Source organism: Notolabrus celidotus, chromosome 17, assembly GCF_009762535.1.
Source record: "Notolabrus celidotus isolate fNotCel1 chromosome 17, fNotCel1.pri, whole genome shotgun sequence".
In the NCBI taxonomy this organism is placed as follows: domain Eukaryota; kingdom Metazoa; phylum Chordata; class Actinopteri; order Labriformes; family Labridae; genus Notolabrus; species Notolabrus celidotus.
In genome coordinates, this window is record NC_048288.1 from 4,898,687 (window position 1) to 4,921,824 (window position 23,138).

The 23,138-nt window shown below is 41.8% G+C and overlaps 1 protein-coding gene across 1 annotated transcript in view; it reads left to right on the plus strand.

Moving 5' to 3' along the window:
• Nucleotides 1–23,138, plus strand: part of LOC117829367 (trichohyalin-like) — a 151,585-nt gene that overhangs the window by 102,886 nt on the left and 25,561 nt on the right. The window contains exons 16-21 of the mRNA XM_034706999.1: nucleotides 2,677–2,778; nucleotides 2,961–3,037; nucleotides 5,236–5,380; nucleotides 6,731–6,968; nucleotides 13,586–13,670; nucleotides 17,568–17,679. Coding sequence (XP_034562890.1) covers nucleotides 2,677–2,778; nucleotides 2,961–3,037; nucleotides 5,236–5,380; nucleotides 6,731–6,968; nucleotides 13,586–13,670; nucleotides 17,568–17,679 — 759 coding nt within the window. The remainder of the gene's footprint in view (nucleotides 1–2,676; nucleotides 2,779–2,960; nucleotides 3,038–5,235; nucleotides 5,381–6,730; nucleotides 6,969–13,585; nucleotides 13,671–17,567; nucleotides 17,680–23,138) is intronic.

Sequence of the window (23,138 nt, forward strand, 5' to 3'; positions counted from 1 at the left end):
AACAATAATGATTATAATAATATTAATAATCATAATAATAATAATAGTAATAACAACAACAACAATAATAATAATAATAACAACAATAATGATTATAATAATATTAATAATCATAATCATAGTTATAATAATAATAATAATAATAATAATAATAACAATAATAATGATTATAATAATAATAATAATAATAATCATAATCAATAATAGTATTAACAACAATAATAATAATAATAATAATAATAACAACAATAATGACAACAACAACATGAATAAGAATAAGAATAATGATAAACATAAACAAACATAATAATAATACTACTTCTACTACTAATAATAATAACTTTATTTATACAGCACCTTTAAAAACAAATGTTTATTGCTTTGACAAACAAAGCCTGTCAGGATTTGGATAACAGAAAAAACCTTTAACAGACAGAGAGGAGTGAAAGCTGAACAACGCAGAAAAAACAGAATACAAAGCAAAAGATTTAAAAGAAAAAATGCAAATTAAACAGAATAAAGTGATGAAACAGTAAACCAATAAATCATTGTTATAAATGTTTATTTTGTTAAATTAATCAATAGATAAAGGCATGAAAAGACAATAAAAAGGTCACATCAGAGAAAAATAGAAAATGCTGGAGTAAGAACATTACAATAATACATGAAAAAATAAATAATAAAACAGTTAATAGTCAAATAGATAAATAAGTGAGAATTATTTACTTAAATAAAAAAATAGAAAAAGATTAGTAAAAATAAAAGCACATCTATAAAAGTCAGTTTTAAGAAGAGTTTTAAAAGACGTCACTGACTCTGAATGCCTTATCTCCTCAGGGAGGTCGTTCCAAAGTTGAGGGGCCCTGATAGAGAAAGCGCGATCCCCTTTGGATTTGAACCTCGACTTTGGAACGACCAGAAGTGCCCCAGCTGAGAATCTAAGGCTGCAAGATGGCTCGTATGGTTTCAGCATGTTCACAATGTAGCTCGGTGTAAGACCCAGATGAGCTGCCTGTCTCGTGTCCATCACAGTGGACTCAAGCCAGGCAGCACAAATACTCGATTATCCTTTCCATAGTTTCTTAGTCGGTAATGATTTTGATTTTGAAATATTCTTTTAATAACAACATTTACAACCCCTGAAGACTATTGTGTACACCATTCCATGTAAGAGCTCCAAGTAACAGTCTATGATGCTCGTCTTCAGATTTTCAGTGGAGAACAAAGGTAGATGCCATGACCATGAACTCAAAATAAGACGTGATTGTTTGCTCTGATTGCTGCTCGTCTATTTGTAATAACTCAGAATATAACTCCAGCTGAGTTCTCAAGAAGAACATATGACTGCATGAATCACTGCTGGGTGTCTCTGTGTTCTTACATGTGCACCCAGGTGCTTGCCAGCCCCATTAATAATGTGTGTGTGTGTGTGTGTGTGTGTGTGTGTGTGTGTGTGTGTGCGTGTGTGTGTGTCATTGCTGGATTGTGTATATGTGTGTACACATTGTGCCTGTGTGCAGTGACGTGTGTCACTTAATCTTTTCTCCCTTTTCTTTCTGTTTTATATTTACTACGTCAGGCAACAAATGAATCATCTTTATTACGCAGAAATTTAATTTGGATGAACTTAACTGCTGCCGCCAAGGTCAGACAGGCAGAATGTCATTTTAATCCAATCAACTTTAATCTGTTGGTTATAAAAGAGTTAGGCTGTTGAAGAATGGCTGTATCTCAGACCCTTTATTACACTGGCTAATGACTTTGATTGTGAGGCGCCTATCAAGGGGTTAGGAGTTCTTATGGAGCTTCACGTCCTGCTAATTCTCTACCACATGCCTCTGTTGAGCTCAGCTAACCCTAAAATCTCTAATGACTTTATTCCCTGTTTACAAGAAAATCTATTTGAGAGAAAGGAGTGACATACTTTTCTTTAATAGGTGAGGCGTTTTGTGTTTGAGGACAAATGGAAAAGAAACTTGCACAGCAGCCTGAGTGTAGTATCTTAATGCTATCTCTGCTCTGCTGCATTCGTATTCCAATGAGGGGCGATTTCTCTATAATGTAAAGATGAACACTAGAAGACAAGTGAAATTCCTCTCCTTTCTCTACTTTCTTACAAAGATGTCTACTTTTAAATGAGTTACATCATTTGCCTATATAAAGGAGAGCAGTTAATGGACTGAGATTGAGGGCCGTGATCCATTTAGCAGTACATTTAAAATGAACTGCATGTCTTTATTTTTTTTTTAAAGTCATTTTAATTAAGAGGACAATGCTGACTCTGTAGGCACATTTCCCTTTTTAAGTTTCCTTTGCTGGATTCACTCGTTAATGTGCCGGCTTTGTGTTCAAGTTTGTAAGCTGTGCTTGGAACATCAAGGCCATATGTCTCTGCGCTCCGCCATGCAACAAATCAATTCACAAATGGGTGTTTTACATAATGATGTGTTTCCTTAATGGCACATCAGCGTCATTGTCATTCATTAGGAAAGCAAAAGTGCATATAATCTGTTGACTTACAATTCATTAACTCTGCAACCTTTATGACTTTGCTTTTGTGAAGTTAATTTGAGTTTTTGTTGAGACTGATTGACTAAAATCAGCCATCCAAGAAGTGAGTCATATTTTTATGCTGGTTCTGTTACATATTATCTGTTTCTTTGCTTGTTTTGCTAGAAACTAGTGTTGGAGTGTGATCTACGGATATATCAGCAGAGCCATTCTCATGCAGACGAGGAGTTTCAAAACCTGCTGAGAGACAGACAACAGCTGCAGAAGGTAAAGTCGTACTTTTCACACTTTAAGGTAGAATACATTCAAAGATAGCAGTAAAAAATAATGTATAGCTCAATTCATTTAGACTTACAGTTACGGTGAGTCTTACATTGAAAAAGTACAACATTCAGACACTTACAATCTATCTGCATGTGTGTGTGTGTGTGTGTGTGTGTGTGTTTCAGCGCTGTGCCGAGCAGGTTGAGCGCCACGCAGAGTGTGAAAAGGCTATTCTTCAGATGAAGTCAGAGCTGCAGAGACAGTAATAACTGAGTCTATAAAACTCCCATTCTCCTCTACTGATCCTGGTCTCTGTCCTTGTCTCTCCTCTCACGCCCTATCCATCCTCCTCACCCCTACTCTCCTACTCTCCTATCCCCTATACAGCCTAATGACACAGAAGCACACTGTATACCACGTGGAAAATGTAACATGTTGTATTTAGATCATTTGTTGTCGTTTAGGTTTGCTAATTGATGTGTTTCTTTTTCTTTTTTATTCCTCTTCTTTTTTTGAATATCAACCAGATGTTTTCAACAACTCTGGAAGTTTTTAAACTTCTTTACTAGGTCATCAAAACTGAAAATATTGAAGAGCGTACATTTAACCACAAACTCTGATTGACAGAGATGAAACAGCCTTCAGTTTTTAAAATGGTTTTAGTCACATTTAAAGATAATTTAAAGATGTGAGTATTTGCTGTTTTTCCCTCATTTCAGTCTTTATTAGTTCTACCAAAGAGGATCGACCACTTACCTTTTTATTTCCGCCTGCTGGGAAACAATATGTTGACCGTGGCTTGGTGAAAACCTTTGTTTAGTTTTTAGATTTGATATTGAATCAATATAACCCACTGAAGTAGTGACTGACTATACCAATTAACATAAAATTAGCGAACGCCATGGTTCACAACAAGGATTGACACTGAGGATGAATTTTTATCCTGTAAATTTTCAACTCAGGATCTGACATGTATAAACCCTCTAAAAAAAAAGACATGTCAGCCTTTCTTTACACCCCAAAAACCGAAAACTGAACGTGTGTTTTTGTTTCATTTCAAAAGATATCTTGCTAGACTTAATAATAGTGACATTCACCTGACTAGTTCAGAAATAAATTGGACTTTCAGATATTACATGTAAAAAGTAAGGCCTGATTTGGCTGTAATAAGTAAAAACAAAAAGTCTGCAAGTGTGACAACAAAACTTACTCATCAAATTTCTTGAATTAAAGGTGACATATCACGCAAAATTGACTTTTTAATGGTTCTTTACCTGAAATATGTTTCCCTGGCATGTCTACAAACCCCCCGAGAATGAAAAAAATCCATTCTGCCCCTGTTCTGATTTCTCCACCTTTCTGTAAATGTGTGTGAAACGAGCCGTTTCAGACTTCCGTGTTTTTGTTACGTAACAACAATATCCGGTCTGTCACGGAGTCAGAGCTCGGAGCTTGTTCAGCCCATAGACTGTATAAAATAATACTGAATCCCTCCTCTGTTTTTCATTACCTGCACACGTGTGTGCTAACAAGGAGCTTAGGAGGGAGGCATGCTAGTTTTAGGCTGTCTTAATAAACACAAAGGTCGGTTTTACTCCCCACGTCTGCAGATTTGAAGATCTAGTGGATGATTTTTATTTATCATGGATAAGTGCTAGCGCTAATTAGCATAGCCACATAGCTATATGTTCATAGCTGTAGCTGTAGCTGTGTACCAAGACACACGTCTACATACTGACAAATAAAACAACAAGAAACAAAATCTGTGACCAATCCTTCAGAAAGGTCCTGCTGCCTTTCTGGCAGAGGTCGGTTTTACTCCCCACGTCTGCAGATTTGAAGATCTAGTGGATGATTTTTATTTATCATGGATAAGTGCTAGCGCTAGTTAGCATAGCCACATAGCTACATGTTCGTAGCTGTGTACCAAGACACACGTCTACATACTGGTAAATAAAACAACAAGAAACACTAAATCTATGACCAATCGTTCAGAAAGGTCCTGCTACAGGCGCCTCTCCGTCAGGATCAGATTCAGAGGGTTGAAGAAACGTGATCTCTGAGCAGCCGTGTATATTCAGCCAACATGTAAACATTAGATCAACGTGCTGGAGAGCCGATGCACATCCACTTCCTGAGGGGGCGTGGTCAGAGGGAAAACCGACTGTTCTGAGGAGGACTGAAGAAGAGGGTTTTTCAGGCATGCCAAAATCTGATTTCAAAGTGTTTTTTTGAGCATAAACTTTAAAGACATGTTTTGGGGACCTCTTAGACCAATATATATTGATGAAAAAAGCGTGATATGTCACCTTTAAGACATTATTCTTATTTTAAGAAACTTTAGCAATACATTTTTTGACCCTATCGGCAGACTTCTTCACTTATTCAAATCAACTCTGGCCTTATTTTAATTGATGTGTTTCTTAAACATTAGTTTGGACTTTCCTCTCCTTCCTTTAGAGTTCAGGAAAAAGTGGCTCTGAAACAAAGTCTCCTTGCATCCAACCACACCCACACGAGCAATCGCACCCAGCTGGAACAGGAAGTGATCCATCTGAAAAAGGAAGTGACACGCCTCGAGCTGGAGCTGGCGGACAACCAAAAGGTATCAGAGTAACGCATACCTGCCGCCCTCTCCTCTAATTTAACACTGTCCATATTATCTTGACCTTTTCCCCCTTCTACCTCTAAACTCACAAGCCTCATCCACTGTCCTGAAATGTTGCCCACGCCCGCTTCTCACGCTGAGAACAAGAGCTGGAGATCAAACTTAAGTTCCCAAAGAGGAGTACTCAACCCACCTCCGCCTCACACACACACATTCACACACACACACACACACACACACACACACACACACACACACACACACACACACACACACACATACCCACCACTCATGTGATTGTCCCGTGATTGCCTGGCAGAAACAAATTGCCTCGCCATTAATTAAAGCACCAAACGTGCCAAGGCTGGTGAAATTGACTCCAATTAAGAGCTCAATGGGACACTAAATATTCAAATTACTCAAAGTGGTGACTGTAGCCTGGCAGAGTGCCAACAACGCTGGCAGTCATAGAGTCATTGTGTGTGTGAGAGCGAGCGTGTGTGTGTATAGTCTTGTACCAGTAAGTGAAAGTGGGACCACTTGATTTTACACATTAATTTGTGCGTTCTCTGGCACACACAAGTGGGAGATATGTCATGCTTCCCAGGGTCGTAACACACACACACACACACACACACACACACGTTTTTTCTCCGGATAACCAACATGCAGAAAGGAACCTGTCAAATATTGTTAATCTTAACCTGTAGATTATTAAAAACACAAACATTTAATCATGTTATTATTATTTATTCTGTTTTTTTGAAGTGGTGTTGAGGATAAACTCAAAGAGCGTCTTTGGTCACCTGCTGAAACGTACCAAACTCTTCAGATCTGTATAAAAGAAACCAGACTTCTTGAGTGCAGCTGCTGGAGTCACACTCACAGGTGGTCAGTCTGTGTCTGTGCAGCGCTCAGTGAAGATAAAACCATACAAAACTGCTGTGAAGGACTTTATAATAATTTTGCAATATGCAGAGATTTCTGCTGTTTACCCTTCAGACCCTCTCACACATTTTATTTGCCAAACAGCTCGGACAAGGTTTTCAAGTTCACATCTGAGGAGATGTAAGAAAATAACCACCACCTTTTTTTCTCTCGCTGTATGGCGAAGGCAAATATGTATTTTTCATTTTAAAGTTTCTGTCAAGGTCTCCCATGAATAAAAGCAAATGTAGGCAGCTAAAAAAACAAACAAATAAAAGGAAGTCCACAGGATTCATTTTAGGCTCCTTTTGATGCCAGCTGTGAAGTGCATTCCACACACAAACTCACCCAACACTTAAGATGGAGATGAAAACACACTCCCTTACTCACCGCTGCTCTCGACCCTCCTGTATTCTGCAGGTACATGTGGCACTTCTCAGAGAGTCCGAGGAGGAGCTGAGGGAGGCCAGAAGAGAGGCGGCGAGACTGGGCAGCGAGGTAGATGCACGGAAGGGAGAGTTGGAGACACTTCAGGAAGAGTTGAGGAAGGAGAAGGAGGAGATGAGGAGAGTCGTCAGAGAGAAGCAGAGTCTGAGCGGTCACGTCAGGCGGCTGAGCCAAGAGCTGGAGGAGCGACGCAGCAGACATCAAGTGACAGGTAGCAATAACGGTCAATAACGCCAACATTTATCTATGACTTTCAAGTCAATCATAGAAACACACGCATTTCTTTCAAATCATTCAGTTTTAAGTGACTCACTTTAAAGACGGGTGCAGATTTCACCTCTGCAGAAAGCACAAATATCCCAGAGTGTGCTGTATAATCCCTGCTTTCTTATTTTCTACAGCTGAACTTTTGCCCTATAGCATGCTAGGGATTTAAACACATCCATTCCTTCTGCAGCAGAGCTAGCCACACTGCTGTTAGCTCAATCAGTTAGCTCAAATTAGCCAGCAGTGGTCCAGGAATGTGGTGATTCAGTCTCTCGCTGTCTGCATGCGATGTGAACTCACACAATATACACTTACACACTGCAGGAGAGGTTTGATTTAATGGCGCACAGCTATAGCTGTATGGTAATGATCTGGTTTTTATATATGTGCGTGCATGTGTATGTGTGTGTGCATGTGTGTGTGCGTGCATGTGTGTGTGCGTGCATGTGTGTGTGTGTGCCTGTTGGTGGCCTTTGTAGTAGTGTGTCAGTGCAGGAATGGTGATGGCTGGGTCTCCCTGGGCACAGAAATGTCTCATTAAGAATTAACGTACACATCTACGGTCACGCCAGGAAAACACCACGCACACACACAGCCATTTCTCCCAACTCCCACAGCTTTAATTAGCACATACACACTCGCTCTCCGAGGTACAAACACACACACACACACACACACACACACACACACACACTCACCTATTGTCCGCAGAGAGATGAATCTGAGGTCTCTCTCCGTGGCAGACAGTGGCTGGCTTGCTCGGTGAACACTGCTCATTAACAAGATAGAGACAGAAGGACAACGCTGTGTAGCTTGGCCTTTGTCTGTGATCAAAACGCATTCCCTCAACTCCACGCTCCACACAAAACCACATATTATTCAGCTTTTACCTTCAGCAAATATACAATCCAGCACCGCAGAGCCTGTTGTAAAGACTTAAGAAGAATAAAGATGCATTATTATAACAAAGGGGGCATTGTTTACTTGGATACAGCAGTGGCCTGAATAGACTGGGTGAGGAGTTTGCTCGAGAAATTACTGTCATGAACAAAAGGCCTTTTTATTAACACGGAGCCCTCATCCAGATTTTTTCTCTATTATGAAACATCGTCTTTAAGTGCTGATGATTCTTTTTGTTGCTTGATAACAGAAGACCTGCTCAAGGAGGGAGTGTGAAAATGTACAGGATAGCATGCAGATTGATAAATCACAAAGAGGGATACAGAGAAATAAGGAAAAAGAAAGAGAAGTAGACCAAAGTGCATTTCTGTAAAACCCGCAGATTATCATTCTGTTTCTATTATTTATTGATTCAATGATGCAGGAATTATTTTTTAAGACATCTTTCCAAATGTGGACTAAACACAAACAAGACTGCAGCCAGGATGTGATGGATATTACATGAGAGCGTCTCTGAGGCCGGTTAGAGGGAACGTCAAGAAGCAGAGGATAGAAGGATGTGTTGGGAACCAGAGGAGTGTCATGTGGATGAGATTGAAGCGTGTGAAGGCAGCTGGATTCAATCAGATTGTGGCAGGAGAGGATGAGGAGACAGGAAAGAACGGGGTGATTAAAATTAGCTGGGAAAAAAAGGCCCTTAAACTTGGCATATGGCTGTACGTGTCAAATTTGCTGTCATTCTTTGGCAGCATGCATTTTCTGTACGATTCTCAGCTCAGTGTTTTATCTGTTTCCTGCGAAATAGTAAATCCAAAGCGTTATTTTACAGCACTTACAGACAGAGCTAATGAAATCTGAGTATGTGGATGGTATATGCAGTCTACAGCTGGTCTTATATGCACTTCTGAATATTTGTAGAAATCTTCAGGATAGCCTGCACCCCTGAAATTTACAAAAAAACGTTATTCAGACTCGTCCCTTACAGGGTGAAGGTCCCCCCGTCAGGCTGAGACAAAACAGACCTTGTGGTGGTCACCAAGTAATGTATAGAATACCCAAGAAGAGACCTAGACTCTTTCTTTTGCCTTCAAATGAATTCTACGTGTAATCGAACATATTGACAATCTCAACAAAAGAGTGGACAATGGAAATTCTGGCGCGTGAAGGATCTCTCCATATACGTGACATAAGAGCAATCTTTCCTTGGTGGGAATATTCCTGGCTTTTACCTGCTGCTTTCACACATCTGCTCACCCTTGTAGAAATTTTACCCTATATTTGGCGACCGAAGAGCCTTGAATTCGTGCCATGACTTGACCCACAGACATGACAGACTACCCTGTGGTACCTGACTTATGTTCACAACAGACGTGATGAAGCTGTGAGGAAGAACGGCTTGGCTAGACATCACCTGGAAATGCTGAGGGCCGTTTCCCACCAGGTCTGAAGTGCGTCTGCTATTTCTCGACGACGTTTCTCTTCTTTCAGTCCGTCGTGTTCGTCCCTTGGCACGTCATAAAGGCAGGGATGTTGTTGTCAGGGCTTGATGAATTCTACCTCTGTCTCATAGTTCCTTCCTTCTTGCAGTACCAACTTTCTCATTCTTTGATTACGCTTGTGACTTTTGCACATGCTGAGTGCACTGTGCTCTCATTGGTCAACATCTCTCAAATTATGGAACAAATCGTAGAGGGCAGAAAGAAACATCTAACATGCCAGACTTTCTGTCCGGAGGTCTTGAGGTGTCCCAGATGTAACTCCCTTGGTTGTTGTTCACTAGGACACACCACAGGATGAAGCGGTTGATATTCAGGGCCTTGAATCTCTATGTCTCCTGGATCGGACTTTTAGCATGCTTATGGGGTCATCCCTAGGACATTTCTAGGACACTTTTCAAAATTAGGTCTTATGCTCCTACATTTTCCTTCAATTTAAGCCTATCCTCCCACACTATTTTTTGGAGGCACTTTATAGTAAATGAATGGATGAATGAATGAGTCATTTTTTTTCGATCAGCAGCAGCAGAAATCCTCACAATCACAATCATCACAAGAAACAATAAAATAGGCTGATCGGAAAGGGTTCGGCTGAAGCAGAGCTTATAGATGCCGAAATGTGGGAACACAGGCACTCTCTTTAAAAATCCAGACGTTTGCATTCACACATGAAGCTCACCCCCAGAATAAAGGATTTTTTAAGGAGTCTAGTGCATGTGTGAAAGAGCTTTGGGTGTTGCAGCACTTTTTGGGACTGGTTGTAGAGTTGATTTGAGGAAGTATGTTTGTGTTAAACTCTGAGACGTGTATGCAGACAGATGTGTACACGTGTAGACGGATACTTCTGGGCACAGAGCATGTTGTGAAAGTTTAGTGAAGTGTTCTGTAAAGTAATGTTTTCATCACACCTTCCTGCGTGATGTTGGAGCAAGGATGGATATGTAAAACATCTAAATGTGGCTGATGGTGTCAACTTACATCTGAACTAAGTTGTATTGTTAGCTTGGCCGTAAAGTGAAATAAATGTGATGCTGTGTGACGGCAAATGAAATAACCGCATAAACAAAAACACAATATCCATATTTCCACACTTCCACAAAAACAGAAATGTGATATTACCTCCCCTCTGTGCTGCTGATGTGCATCTGCCTTAAGATGATGAAATCATTATCGTCTGCATGCGTGTGTGCGTGTGTATGTGCATGTGTGTGTGTTTGCTGCTATCCAATCGGGATCCCTGGACGCACACGTGCACAGGCCTCTCTCCTCCAATTCACCTCTATTACTAGCTATAATCCCATTTCACACTCTATCGATCCCCAAAACTGTTGTTCACCGGAACCAGCAGCAAACACTGGCATTTCTCCCCATCATTTCACCACCATTGTTCTATATTACACAAAGAAGCCCCCCTTTTGTCTCAGAGCAAACTAACCCCTGCCGAAATATGAATTATAAATGTATGGCTAATAAAAGAGAAGGGGGGAAAGAGAGAGAGAGGAGGGAGAGAGATAGAGATAGAGAGAAGTGGTTGGTAGAAACATCAGAGAAAATGACTCCTTTACAAGAGTCTATTGATCAGTTTCTATCAAAGGGGGATGTCAGACATGAGATTACCTGGCAGTTTGAGCATTAGGTGCCGTGTGTTATAGCCCCGGGCCCTTGTACCGCTGCCAGAGGATTGTAAATAAAGCGGAGAGGAGAGAGCAAGAGGGGAGTGTGTTGGGGTGTATGTGTGTGTGTGAGTTTCAGATTTGTGTGTGAGTCTTTGTCTTTGTGAGTGTTCACAGTTGTGTGCATACAATTTTTTTTCTCCTGTGGTGTATTTGTGTGCATGACGGTGTGCGGCTGTCTGCCTGCACCTTTTGGCTTATACCCAAAAGCAGTGTTGCAAGCCCGTGAAACTTCAGAAAGAGAGAGAAAGAGTCTTGGGAGGCTTTGGGACGTCTCACGGGAGCACCTTAGCCCGCTACGAATCCCCCAACAAAGCCAAAGGAAGCCCCTATGAAGCCTTATGAAGCTTTTATGAGGGCCGGGCAGGGCCCAGCCTAGCCCCAACTACTGATTCAGGGTTAGCCAGGTTCTCGTCCTTCTCATGTTAAAGGTTAGCCGTGAGAGCGGGCTAATCTGACCGTAGATCTGTGATTATAGCTTGATGCTGTATGATGGGCTTTGAAGCTTGAATGAAGGCATCGAGAAGGGAACGGCGGAGAGAGAGTTAGATTATGGAATAATGTCAGACTTAAAGTTGTGAAGCCGGAATAAAACGGTCAAGAAAGTGAAAGAGCGAGGGACCCGGGATCTGAGACGGTGCGCTAATGTCATAACTTAACTCCTGAAGCCACTAAAAACAGGACATATCACACCTCAGACCTCAGAGGAGGGACTACTTTTCTGACTTAAGATATTAAGGAAAATAGATTCTGTCAAATCCAGCTCTCCCTGTGGATCCTTGTGTAGTGCGGCACCTTTCAGCACTCTTTGGTCATCCATCCCCTTGAAGCTTAATATTTTAAAGTCCACACCTGGTGTGAGTCTGTGTGTGTGCATCTGCTGTTGTTCACTTGTTGTGTTTACTTTAATAATTCTTGAATTTTAAGTTAGAGAAAAATCTTTCTGTCTTTTCCTCATTTGTTTTGTGTGTCTTCTGTGTGTGTACACGTTGTGCTGTGTGTGTTTTCCTGCAAATGTAAGTGTTTGTGTAAACGGTCAGTCTATGCAGCTAATTGCTCTCTCTGTGGCCTCCCCTGGTGGAAAGTGTCACTGAGGTCACCTCAAAACTAATGACTTGAATGCGAATTTGATCCCCATTTCAAGTTTTCACATCTCTGCTTTATTGATTATCGAGATGCACGGCAAACTTTAACCTTGAGGTTCAGTAAAATAGCCAAGGTAAGGTGCATGCACACACACACACACACTCACACAAATACAAATACAAGTGTTTGTGCGTCATTAAATATTAAGCAATTCCAGTTGCTGCTTCAATTTTCCTAGGGCTTCAGTTTAAACAGTTTGGATGCTGCAGAACCATAAATTAATCATCGTTTTATTAAATGTGGATTTTCTTTTCTTTATTTCATCCTTTCTGGTATTGGTTTTAACTCCCTCCTTATTCAGACTGTCCCACCTCTTCCAGCACAGCATGGTGCACAGCCCTAAAAGCTTTACAGCTGCACACATACAACATTTCTCTATTTCTATTTTGCACACCCGCAAAGTCAAAGTCCGTCCTGTAAATATTCAACACACACACACACACACACACACACGCACGCACATGCACGCACCTCTACATATTCAGTGCACACACCTTCTCAATATTCACTAGCCTTGGCCACCGATGGCTGACAGTTTATGTTATATTCAATGAATACTGAATTTAGTGAAAAGGTTTTAGGAGCTATGAAGAAACATTGACTCACAAAACAGCACACAGAAGAAAAGAGGGGGGGAGGCAGATCCAAAATTTTAAATTCAAATTAAAAAAAGGGCCTGCAAACGCTAACCTCACCAAAGAACCTGACTACTGGTTTATTATGCATCCGCTCAATGGGCTACACTACTAAGTGTAGGACAATGGGGTTTTATTGCATGTAGACGGAGGAGGCGGCTGAAAAGGGGATGTGATTGAAGGGATGCAGTCACAAGTGTGAGCACAAGTGGCCTGCTCAAGGTAAAGAGTGCCATCTATTGACGATGTCAGGGAGCGCTTCTTTTGTCTCGCAACAAAAGGGGGCTGCTCGCCGTCTCAGTGGATGCAGAGCTCTACTTCCTCTGCCTCCCTCTCGGCCTCTGAAAGGCGTGCGGCGCCTCTTCTGTGGCGGAGATCCTCGCTTTGCTTTACAGGATATTTTCTCCCATTCATGCTGAACTCAACAAGCATATGTATGCACATATGTTAAATCCCTCTATTAACCTTGGCCTGCTGGACAATGTGCTGTGTTAGTCCTCACTTCTGATGTATATTTCTTTTATTAAATGCATTAAAATACAACAGCCTCAATGCCTATATGACACAATCTAATTAATACCTCAATGGGAGGATGTCTTCTCTCTGTCACAAGACCATTTGAATACGGCCTGCTCTCTCTAATGAATTAGTGTCTGGAGTGAACTGTTGCTCTTTATCTCACACTCCTCTTCCTCTCTCTCTCCTGCTCAGTGGAGGAGTTGGCAGCCCGTGCAGAGGAGGCGAGGCGGATGGAGGGGTGCCTGACTGAGGGAAAGCTAGCAGAGGAGAAAATAAGGTAAGAAAGGAGAGAGGGGGGAAAAGTTCCTCTCTTCTCCTGCCTGCTCTCCACCTGTGTGTGTAATCACAAGCTTATTTTTAACTTTCGAACATGCTTCATTAAAGAGGGGCTCCTCCACACTCTATTATCTGTCTTCATGTTGTGTAGCTCAGTGAATCTCACAGAATAATCTAACCCTGTATTGATGGGACTCGGTGGGTAAGCAGATGTTAGGTCACAGAGTTCAGAGTTCAGACGCGAGACCCCTGCGTGACCCCTCTGTGTCACCCGAGCTGCGGTGGTGACATCAGCAGGCATGTATCACCCAGCAGAGCGTGTTTGTGTGTGTTTGTGTGTGTCTGTTTGTGCGCACATAGCTGTGGTTGTGGCTTTGGCTTCGACATGACCTCACTGCAACGGTCTCCGTCTTAGGGAGTTTCTCGGTTAGGTCGAGCCCATGGAACATTTTCATAGTCGACTGACAATTTAAAACTGGGCACGGGGACTTTATAGGTTACACTCTGAATGATTACATTTTATTACATTTTAAACCAATTTTAGGTACCGAATGGTTAAACAATCGCTGTGTCTGCATATTATATCCATTTGCAAAGTCCTGCTGTTTACCGTTAACCCAGTATTATCTAATAACTGCAAAGACATGAAAGGTTTTTAAGCAACAACACCATGCTAATGGCTTCCATCTGTGCTGTGGGAAATCCCCTCCTTTCTCCACAGGATGCCTCCACTCTTTCTCTCCTCTCTCTCTCTCCCTCTCTGTTCATCCTATCATGTGTTCTCTCCAAGGACCAATCTATCAGGCATTTTCTTTCCTTTTGTTCTGCTTCTTTCTCAGCTTTTACTACCACTCAGTTACCTTTATTACCAGCAGTTTGAAGTTCTGTGCTGAAACGTTTAGTGTTTGTGTGAGGACACAGACGGACTTACAGCTGTTTGAATTATTCTAAAACTTTGTTTTTTATTCAGTTGTGGAAAAACATTATCAGTCAAGCCTTTGATGGTTATACCCTAAATGTGTTTCTGCATCATGTCTCTGTGGATACTTGTAATAAAAAAACAGCTGGTCTATTCTGGTGGCAGGTGACAGGTTTTGAAATGCTTAGAGTTCAGATTGTACTGCAATACTTTTCAATATCCCAGTGCTTTATAATTATACCATATTTTTCATATTATATCTGCTGGTATCATAAGGAGCCGCAAAGTAAAATAAAAATAAAACAGATCCACTCCCGAATTTTGAACCGGAAGCCACTGCGAGTAAGAGAGACAGCAGCAGCTGTGGTCGATCGACTTAGAGATAGAGTGAAGAGAGGGAGCGCACGTAAAGGAAAGAAAGCTGTGAAACTGAAAAATGAGAAGATTCCTTGTGTTAGAGCGGTTTATTCTCTGAAGAGCTTATAGACACGTCCACATTTCTTCACAAACATGCAGTTAGGTGCTGGATTTGGTTTGCTTGCAGCTGAAGTACGCCTGCTGTGTGTCTCCCTGCTCCGCCCTCTGTCACAGCCACTAGGATGATGTTTATATAGCACTCTCTCTCTCTAGTCTTCTGATCACTGGGGCAGTTTTGGGGTCGAGTAAGTAAGTAAGTAAACTTTATTTAGTATAGCACCTTTCACAGAGCATAGTCACAAAGTGCTTCACAGAAATTCAGTATCGACAAGACAATGTGCAATAAATAAGACAATAATGAAAGCAGACAAAATAACAACAAATTACATGAGATGGTCAAAAGCCATGACAAACAAATGAGTCTTAAGATGCTTTCTAAAAGTCTCAGTTGAATCAGCACAGTACACTTGGGGCAGATGATTGTTCCACAGAGTCGGAGCCACCACGCCCAACACGAGGCACAGCAAGCAGACCCTGGTCTGAGGATCTGAGGGGTCTACTGGGGATGTAAGGGTGGAGCAGGGCAGAGATATATGCGGGAGCTTGATGATGGATAGCTTTATATGTTAATATGAGGATCTTAAACTGTATTCTGGATTTGATTGGCAGCCAGTGTAAGGAGAATAGGATGGGGGTGATGTGGGATGTTTTGCTGGACCTGGTTTACAGTCTTGTGGTAGCAGACAGAGCGACCTGGGATCAAACCCCTGATCTTCTGATTGAGGGACGACCGACTCTACCACTGAGCCACAGTGTACACAGCTAGGCTACATGGCTAACTCTGCTCATGCACAAGTTAGCAAACACTGTTGTTTTGTGAGGTCCCTTTAGCATCTAATAAAGACAGAAGACAGATCCCTATATGTTTTCTATCAGTGCGGACCTGCAGACTGTTTACACAGCACTGACCAATGATGGACGCCCATAAAAGGAACAGGCTAGAGAGGAAATTAGAAAATATGGATGGAGAGCACACCCTGCAGATATACACATGCGACAACACATCTGGATTATGAAGGGTCATTCAATGGAAACATTTTATTTTTGGGTCAAATCTTATTTATTTTACCTTTCATTACTGGGACGAGTATGTCAAATGTTGATCTGCATTTAGTTGCTTTCTTTGCACCTGCACAGTTTTGGGTGCCTAGAAGTTTGTTCAAAACAGGTATGGATGTCCTTTGATAATTACTCATATCATATCAAAGTTTAATATTCTGGTATCAGGACAACTCTACGTACAATAAACATGAAGCGTACCCTATTCCACTCCAACCTCTCTTTGTTTTCTTGCAGCTCTCCATAAAGACATCAAGATTTGAAATACATTTGCCAGAATTGACCAAGTCTCTTCATCCCAGACAAATAAACTCTGCAGTTTTCTTCCCTTTTCGGAAAGATAATAATCATCAAGTGATTTTAATACATCACTTAGAATCATGAGGACAGTGTGTTACAGTTTTAACTCACATAAATAAAGGGAATAATTGAATTAAAGTTAGTGATTCCCTGCTTGTATATTTGTGTTTTAAGTGTAAATCCATTAAACACTAACGCTTCTTCGAACTTCATCCTGACAAGGCCTAAATATTTTCACTATTCATGCACTTTAAATATTGCATGTATATATTTGCTTTTAGAGATGTGGGTCAAGAGTAGGGCTTGTTTGTTTTGGTCTATGTGTGTGTTTGTGTGTTTGTGCGTGTGGGTGTGTGTGTGTGTGTGTGTGTGTGTGTGTGTGTGTGTGTGTGTGTGTGCGTGTGTGCGTGTTTGCGTGTTTGTGTGTGTGTGTGTGTGTGTGTGTGTGTGTGTGTGTGTGTGTGTGTGTGTTAGGGGGGTTGAGGCTCACTGAGCGGCCGAAGCGAGGCTGTGGAGGGAGGTTTGTGGAAATGGTAATCATTTGTCGTATTGATCTCTCTGTAGCCAGGCCAGCTGGCACACACAAACTCACTGGCTTGCTCGCACACATGTACACACACACACACACACACACACACACACACACACACACACACACACACACACACACACACACACACACACACACACACACACACACACACTTGCACACTTGCAGACACTAACTGACTCACATACACACAGACGCACAGTTGCGTGGCAGGAATAGACCCCTTCATATTGATCCCCTTCACATTCCCTTAGCTGGGCTGCCACACACTCTCACACACACAAACAAACACACACACACACACACACACACACACACACATACACACACACACACACACACACACACACACACACACACACACACACACACACACACACACACACACACACTTACTACTTTCTTGGCCCATGTTAAATACTCTGATCTGGATTTATGAAGAACTAAATATTGAAATAGAATAATCTAAATGTGTTCGAACGGTGCAAAAAGATGGTTTTTAAAATTGCTCATGTGTTGGAGTGACCAAAATAATGATTTCTTTATTAGTTTTCTTAATTTTAATGTGTCTTAATCCACATCTGTGCTTGCAGGTCATTGGCTGCGAGGCTGGAGTCGGAGGTGGCGGAGCTCAGGAGGAATCTTCAGCAGGCTGTTGATCACAAACTCCAGGCAGAGCGAGAGAAGCAGGACGCACAGGAGCAGGTAAACAAACACACGCAGGACCGGAGTGACACGGCCTCGCCAAATAATAGCATCTTCAGTGTTTGTTAAACTCAGTCTGGAGCACAGCTCAGGTGGTTTCCCTGTATTTAAATGATTTTAGTACTCTCTAATCTGTCCACTGTCTCATCTTTCTGCTATACAACAAAAACACAAACCCTGGTACCCGTATGTAATGGTGTCTTTCCTCTTCCCTCTTTCCTGCCATGCCCTCAAAGGTCTTCCTCTCCTCTCCCTCCCTCTCCCTCCCTCTCCCCTCACCCCCTCCTGCCTTTTTTTTGATGATTAGTGGCATATATCCGGTGCTAGAGCCAGGATTATCTTGTCCAAGACAGGGAGGGGTGTATGTGGGACCTAAACCTGGCAAGGTGATTTGGAGCGTTAATTCCTATGTGTAATATTCCCTGATATTCCCTAATGTTCCGGCTGTGAGCCGGTGGTGGGTGGGAGGGTGCGGTAGGGAGGTGGGAGGTGGTGGGGGACTCTCAGGGGAGAGCGGTTGTCAGAGCTGAGCCGCCGCTGTACAAAGGCAGAATGGATAATTAAGGGTAAAGTCAGGATGGGGAAGTGATGTTCATTTAGATTCGACAAACTTTGAGTTCTGTCTTAAGCCTCTGTGCTCAGAGGTGATCGCTCAGATCTTCATTTTGCATTTTGGATAAATAGAGTTACTTCATTTCTTCTCTTTCTTTAGTTCTATCTCTCCGTGCTCCTGTATTTGTCCTTCTCTCTCTTTGTCTTTCTCTTGTGTTCCACGTCTTCCTTCTTATTCACTTACTCTTTCTCACCCTGATCTTACTTCACTCTGTCCTTGTGAATAATGCAGCATGGTGTTCCTTTATATTTTTAAATTAGTGCATAAAGTAAAAGTGATTCCCAGGACCAGTAAAACACTGATCAGTTGATCCACTACTGAGACAGGCAGTAGTCCACCATTGACAGCGGGCTTTCATTTCCTCCCATGGTTAGAAGTGAAGCCAAAATATCGCCACATAAGCAATTTGGCTGGAGGATCTGCAGAACTGTCATCACACCTTCTCTGCTAACTAAAATACAACACAACAAAAGAGTGCTACTCCCTACCTGTTTTAAATGATCCAGTTATCCTCTCTGATGATCAAACAACTTACAGACTTTGTAACAGGTCTGTCAGGTCAAACACTTGCTTAAAGAAGACCTAGCGGTCTAAGCGTGTGCCCCGTATGCAGAAGCTTTAGTCCTCGCAGGTTTGTCTCCTGGCCTCTACCATTTGCTGCATGTCTTCCCCCGCTCTCTACTCCCTACATTCCCAGCTTTCCTATCCAATAAAGGCAAAAATGCCCAAAACATAACTATATAAAAATAAAAGACACATTAAAAATTGTTGTATCAAATCAGTCCTCACAGCTCCTGGTGCACATAAAGAGAAAACAAGACACTTCAACAACCTGTAGTCCTCATTTGATTTACAACTTGGTTTGAATGATTAACTTCAATAAATCTTTATTTAAGGAAAAGATTATCTACCCCTGAAATAAATGTAGACCCTGGGTCCACCGGTCAAAACGCTCGTAGTTCTGTGGTAAAGTTCCTCGGTCGAAGAATGCCTTTAGGGAGATAAATAGTGAGTGAAGCTTGAAATATCTAGCTGTGCATTCAGGAGCTAATGCTTGATCATTTAAAGTGTGTGTTTTATGCCAGCATTAGCACTTAGCACTGTTAGGGAGTGTGTGTGTGTGTGTGTGTGTGTGTGTGTGTGTGTGTACATCTTTGTGTGTGTGTGTGTGTGTGTGTGTGTGTGTGTGTGTGTGTGTGTGTGTGTGTGTGAGATGCGGATGGCTCCTGGAATCTCTTACATTTCCTCTTTTCATCCCTGCTCTCTTCCATCATCTCAACAGCAGATGAGCTTTTCAATGTATTTGACTCCGAACAGTGTTTAAACACCGGTGTGATGGCCGTTCTGACTATGACTCCTTCATTAGGTCCCAATCTCTGTTATTGACCAACACAAGATGAATTATCCGCTGAGGAAAAAAATCAAAGGCTTTGAAATGGTAAATGGTACACTACAGTGGCCTATAGAGGAAATCTATATTACAAATTGCCTCGGTGCACAGTAGCTGAACCTCAGATAGCTCTGTCTGTCTCTGTGCATATGTCTCTGTGTGTGCAGTGTGTGCAGTGTGTGCGTGTGTGTGTGTGTGTGTGTGTTTGTGTGTTTGTGTGGGTGTGTGTGTGTGTGTTTATGTGATGTACGTGTTACATGTGGAGTCATATTTGTGCTTCCTGGGTTTGTTTGGCGTTTCTTTTCTGATGTAAAATCAGCGCTACATGTTGGAGGCAAGTCAATTTTGTGTTTGCATGCATGCCACTAGCGCACACACACACACACGCACATGCACGCATGCACACACACACACACACACACACACACACACACACACACACAGACACACACACACACACACACAGACAAACACTCACTCAGTTATCTTGAGCCCAGTTCAAATAGGAGTCGTTGTAAACATGAAGCATGTTTTTGTGACTGGTCGGATAATTCATCTCCCCGTTGCCCTCTCTCTCATTCTCTGCAACACACACACACACAACACACACAACACACAATCACAGTCATTAGTGTGTTTTCCTCAACTTGCTTTAGCGCGGAGTCCAAGATTTCAAACAGTTTTAATGAGAATTTGCAGAAAAGTTTTCAAACAGCCAAAGTTTTGAAGCATGTTTTTCATCTGCGTCAACTTTTCTCAAGTTGCCCCAAATCTTTAAAGCTATTGACGTCATGTTACAGGAAAACAATTAGGTAGTTGCTTTTAATCATTGTGAGTTCATGGGGTGTCTTTTTTATTTTGTGCGTTTTGGTTTGAAAGATGCTTCTTGCTTGTGTATCATTGAGCGAGAAACTGAGAAACTAAAAGGTCCAAGACGAAGGGTGTTCTGAAGAAACTCATTTCCTTTTCGCTTGAACAGAAATTTAAATTCTGACTCACTGATCATAAAGTTCATGTTTACATCAGAGAGTTTATGTTTAAACCAAGATCATAAAGTCTGAGGGTAAACAATTTCAAATCGGTTGGCTGAGTGTGGCAACCATTAGCAGAGCTAGCACCACCAGCCTTTAGTCCTCTTTGCAGGTTAAAGTCCACATGCCGGTGCTGGTTACACATTGCTCTGGTTGAGTGGTTATAAGTCCGTTTAACCAGACACAGCCTACTTACAACTTTATTTCCATTTACTAGATCATAATACTGACAAACTGCGTAGAACTACAACATGCCATCCGTCATCTTGTCGTCATGAGCGAGAGTAGAGCATCATAGCATCACTGGAGCCACAGTGTTAGAGCGTAGACAAAACATTTGAGCGGCATTATGAGTTTACAATAATTAAAATAGCAATAATTTGTTTAAAATAGTATTTCTGTTGCTGACTAACAAGGGTGATAGTGTTGAATTGTTAAGTTAACTAAAGGCGGAGGTCGCCATTTGCTAAAACATCAGCCTTTCAATCTCAATCTTTATTTCTACAGCACCAAATCCCAACAAATGTTCTCCTCAGACTCTTTCCAAACAGAGCAGGTCTAGACTGTACTCTATGTTCTATTATCAACAAAGACCCAACATCAAGATGGGATAAGATCCAGTCCCATCTTACAGACAGGACTCAGTCTGATCTCATCTTAATCCACCATGAGCAGAGCACTTTGCAGCATTTAGCAAGTTACAGTGGCAAGGACAAACTTCCTTTAACAGGCAGAAACCTCCAGCAGGACCAGACTCATGTTAGACACACATCTGCTGAGACTGTGTTGATGAGAGGGATAGAGGGAGATTAAGAGAGAGAGAGAGAGAGATGATAGTGGTGAGACGGATGGTAGTAGTAGTTGTAGCAGCTGCAGTCTGGCATGTCCAGGCCAGAGCAAATCTAGGGGACAAGGGAGCTCAGGGACTCCAGAAAGGTCTATGGTTAGTAACTTTAATCAGACAGGGAGAGTTAAAGTAAGTGATAGGAGGGGGAGAGGGCAGAGAAGGGATCCCAGTGTGTCAGTTTGTCAGTTTCCCCGGCAGTCTAAAGGCTGATTTATACTTCTGCGTCTAATCGATCGCAGAGCCTACGCCAGGGGTCAGCGTAACTCCCGTACCTATGCAGAGGTCTACTAAAATGTAACTACGCGTAGAATCAACTCCTCTCCATTCTTCATGTAATCATTACTGTATGATAAACAGCAACATGAAACAGCTGTAGATTAACATAACACGCTCTGAATCTCTGTGGAAAAGGAAACAGAGATTGTAACAGGGCCGGAAGGAGAGAGAACGCACTCCCCTCAAGCATTTGGGTGGAGAATTGCTGCGAGACATGGACACAGCGACGCTCAAGTATGTGGTGCTCATATCCGTGTCAGCTCCTGCTGCGTAGGGGCGACGCAGAAGTATAAATCAGCCTTAAGCCTATAGCAGCATAACTAAGAGCTGGTCCAAGCCTGATCTATAACTATAAGCTTTATCAAAAAGGAAAGTTTGAAGCCTACTCTTAAAAGTAGAGAGGGTGTCTGCCTCCACAACCGTGATGAGTAGCTGATTCCAAGGCAGAGGGGCCTGATAACTGAAGGCTCCTGCTCCCATACTACTTTTAGAGACTTTTGGTTCAACCAGCAGGCCTGCATGTTAGGAGCGTAGTGTTCTAGAGGGGTAATGAAATAAGGTAGTGTCTCACGGAGAGATATGGCAGGTCTTTTCTTCCTGCAGTGGTCAGACTCTATAACCAATAATATATATATATATATGTTGTAAGATATGCTTATTTTTACCTCTTTAATTTAATTGCTAATAACTTTTTAATAATTGATATTTTATAGGCTCTTGTTCACTTTATACTTTATACTCTTTTGCACTGTCTACTTTGCTGCTGTGACACTTAAATGTCCCCGTATGTGGGATGATTAAAGGACTATCTTATCTTATCTTATCATCTTATCTTATAAGAGCTCTTAAAGATACAGTGACGTCATTTCACCTCTGTTACCACCTCTGATGCCAGCTCAGAGCCGGTACAACTCGGTCTTACCGTTATTAGTAACTGTCCCATCTTGGGGCGGGTGATTAAGCTGCTCGTGTTTGGGTAACATGCAGATCTTTAAAAGTGTATGAGTATGAATGTATTTGAAAATATGACCGCCTGAGTGAACTTTCCCAGCAGGAGTGTGAAATATTTCTATTGTCGCAGAGCCATTTTATCAGTTCATTGATCTAACTCATTATACCTGACAGAAGCCCAGGGCCTGGCCTAATTAGCTTAGAATGACCCATGCTAGATCCCCATTTACACACACTCACACAGGTTTGATGATGGAGAGATGAGGACAGACAATTGAAGCTCATTTGTTTAGTTGATGAATAAAGAGAAGTGGTCCAATTGTCTGACTGTTTAACCATGGAATGGACTTT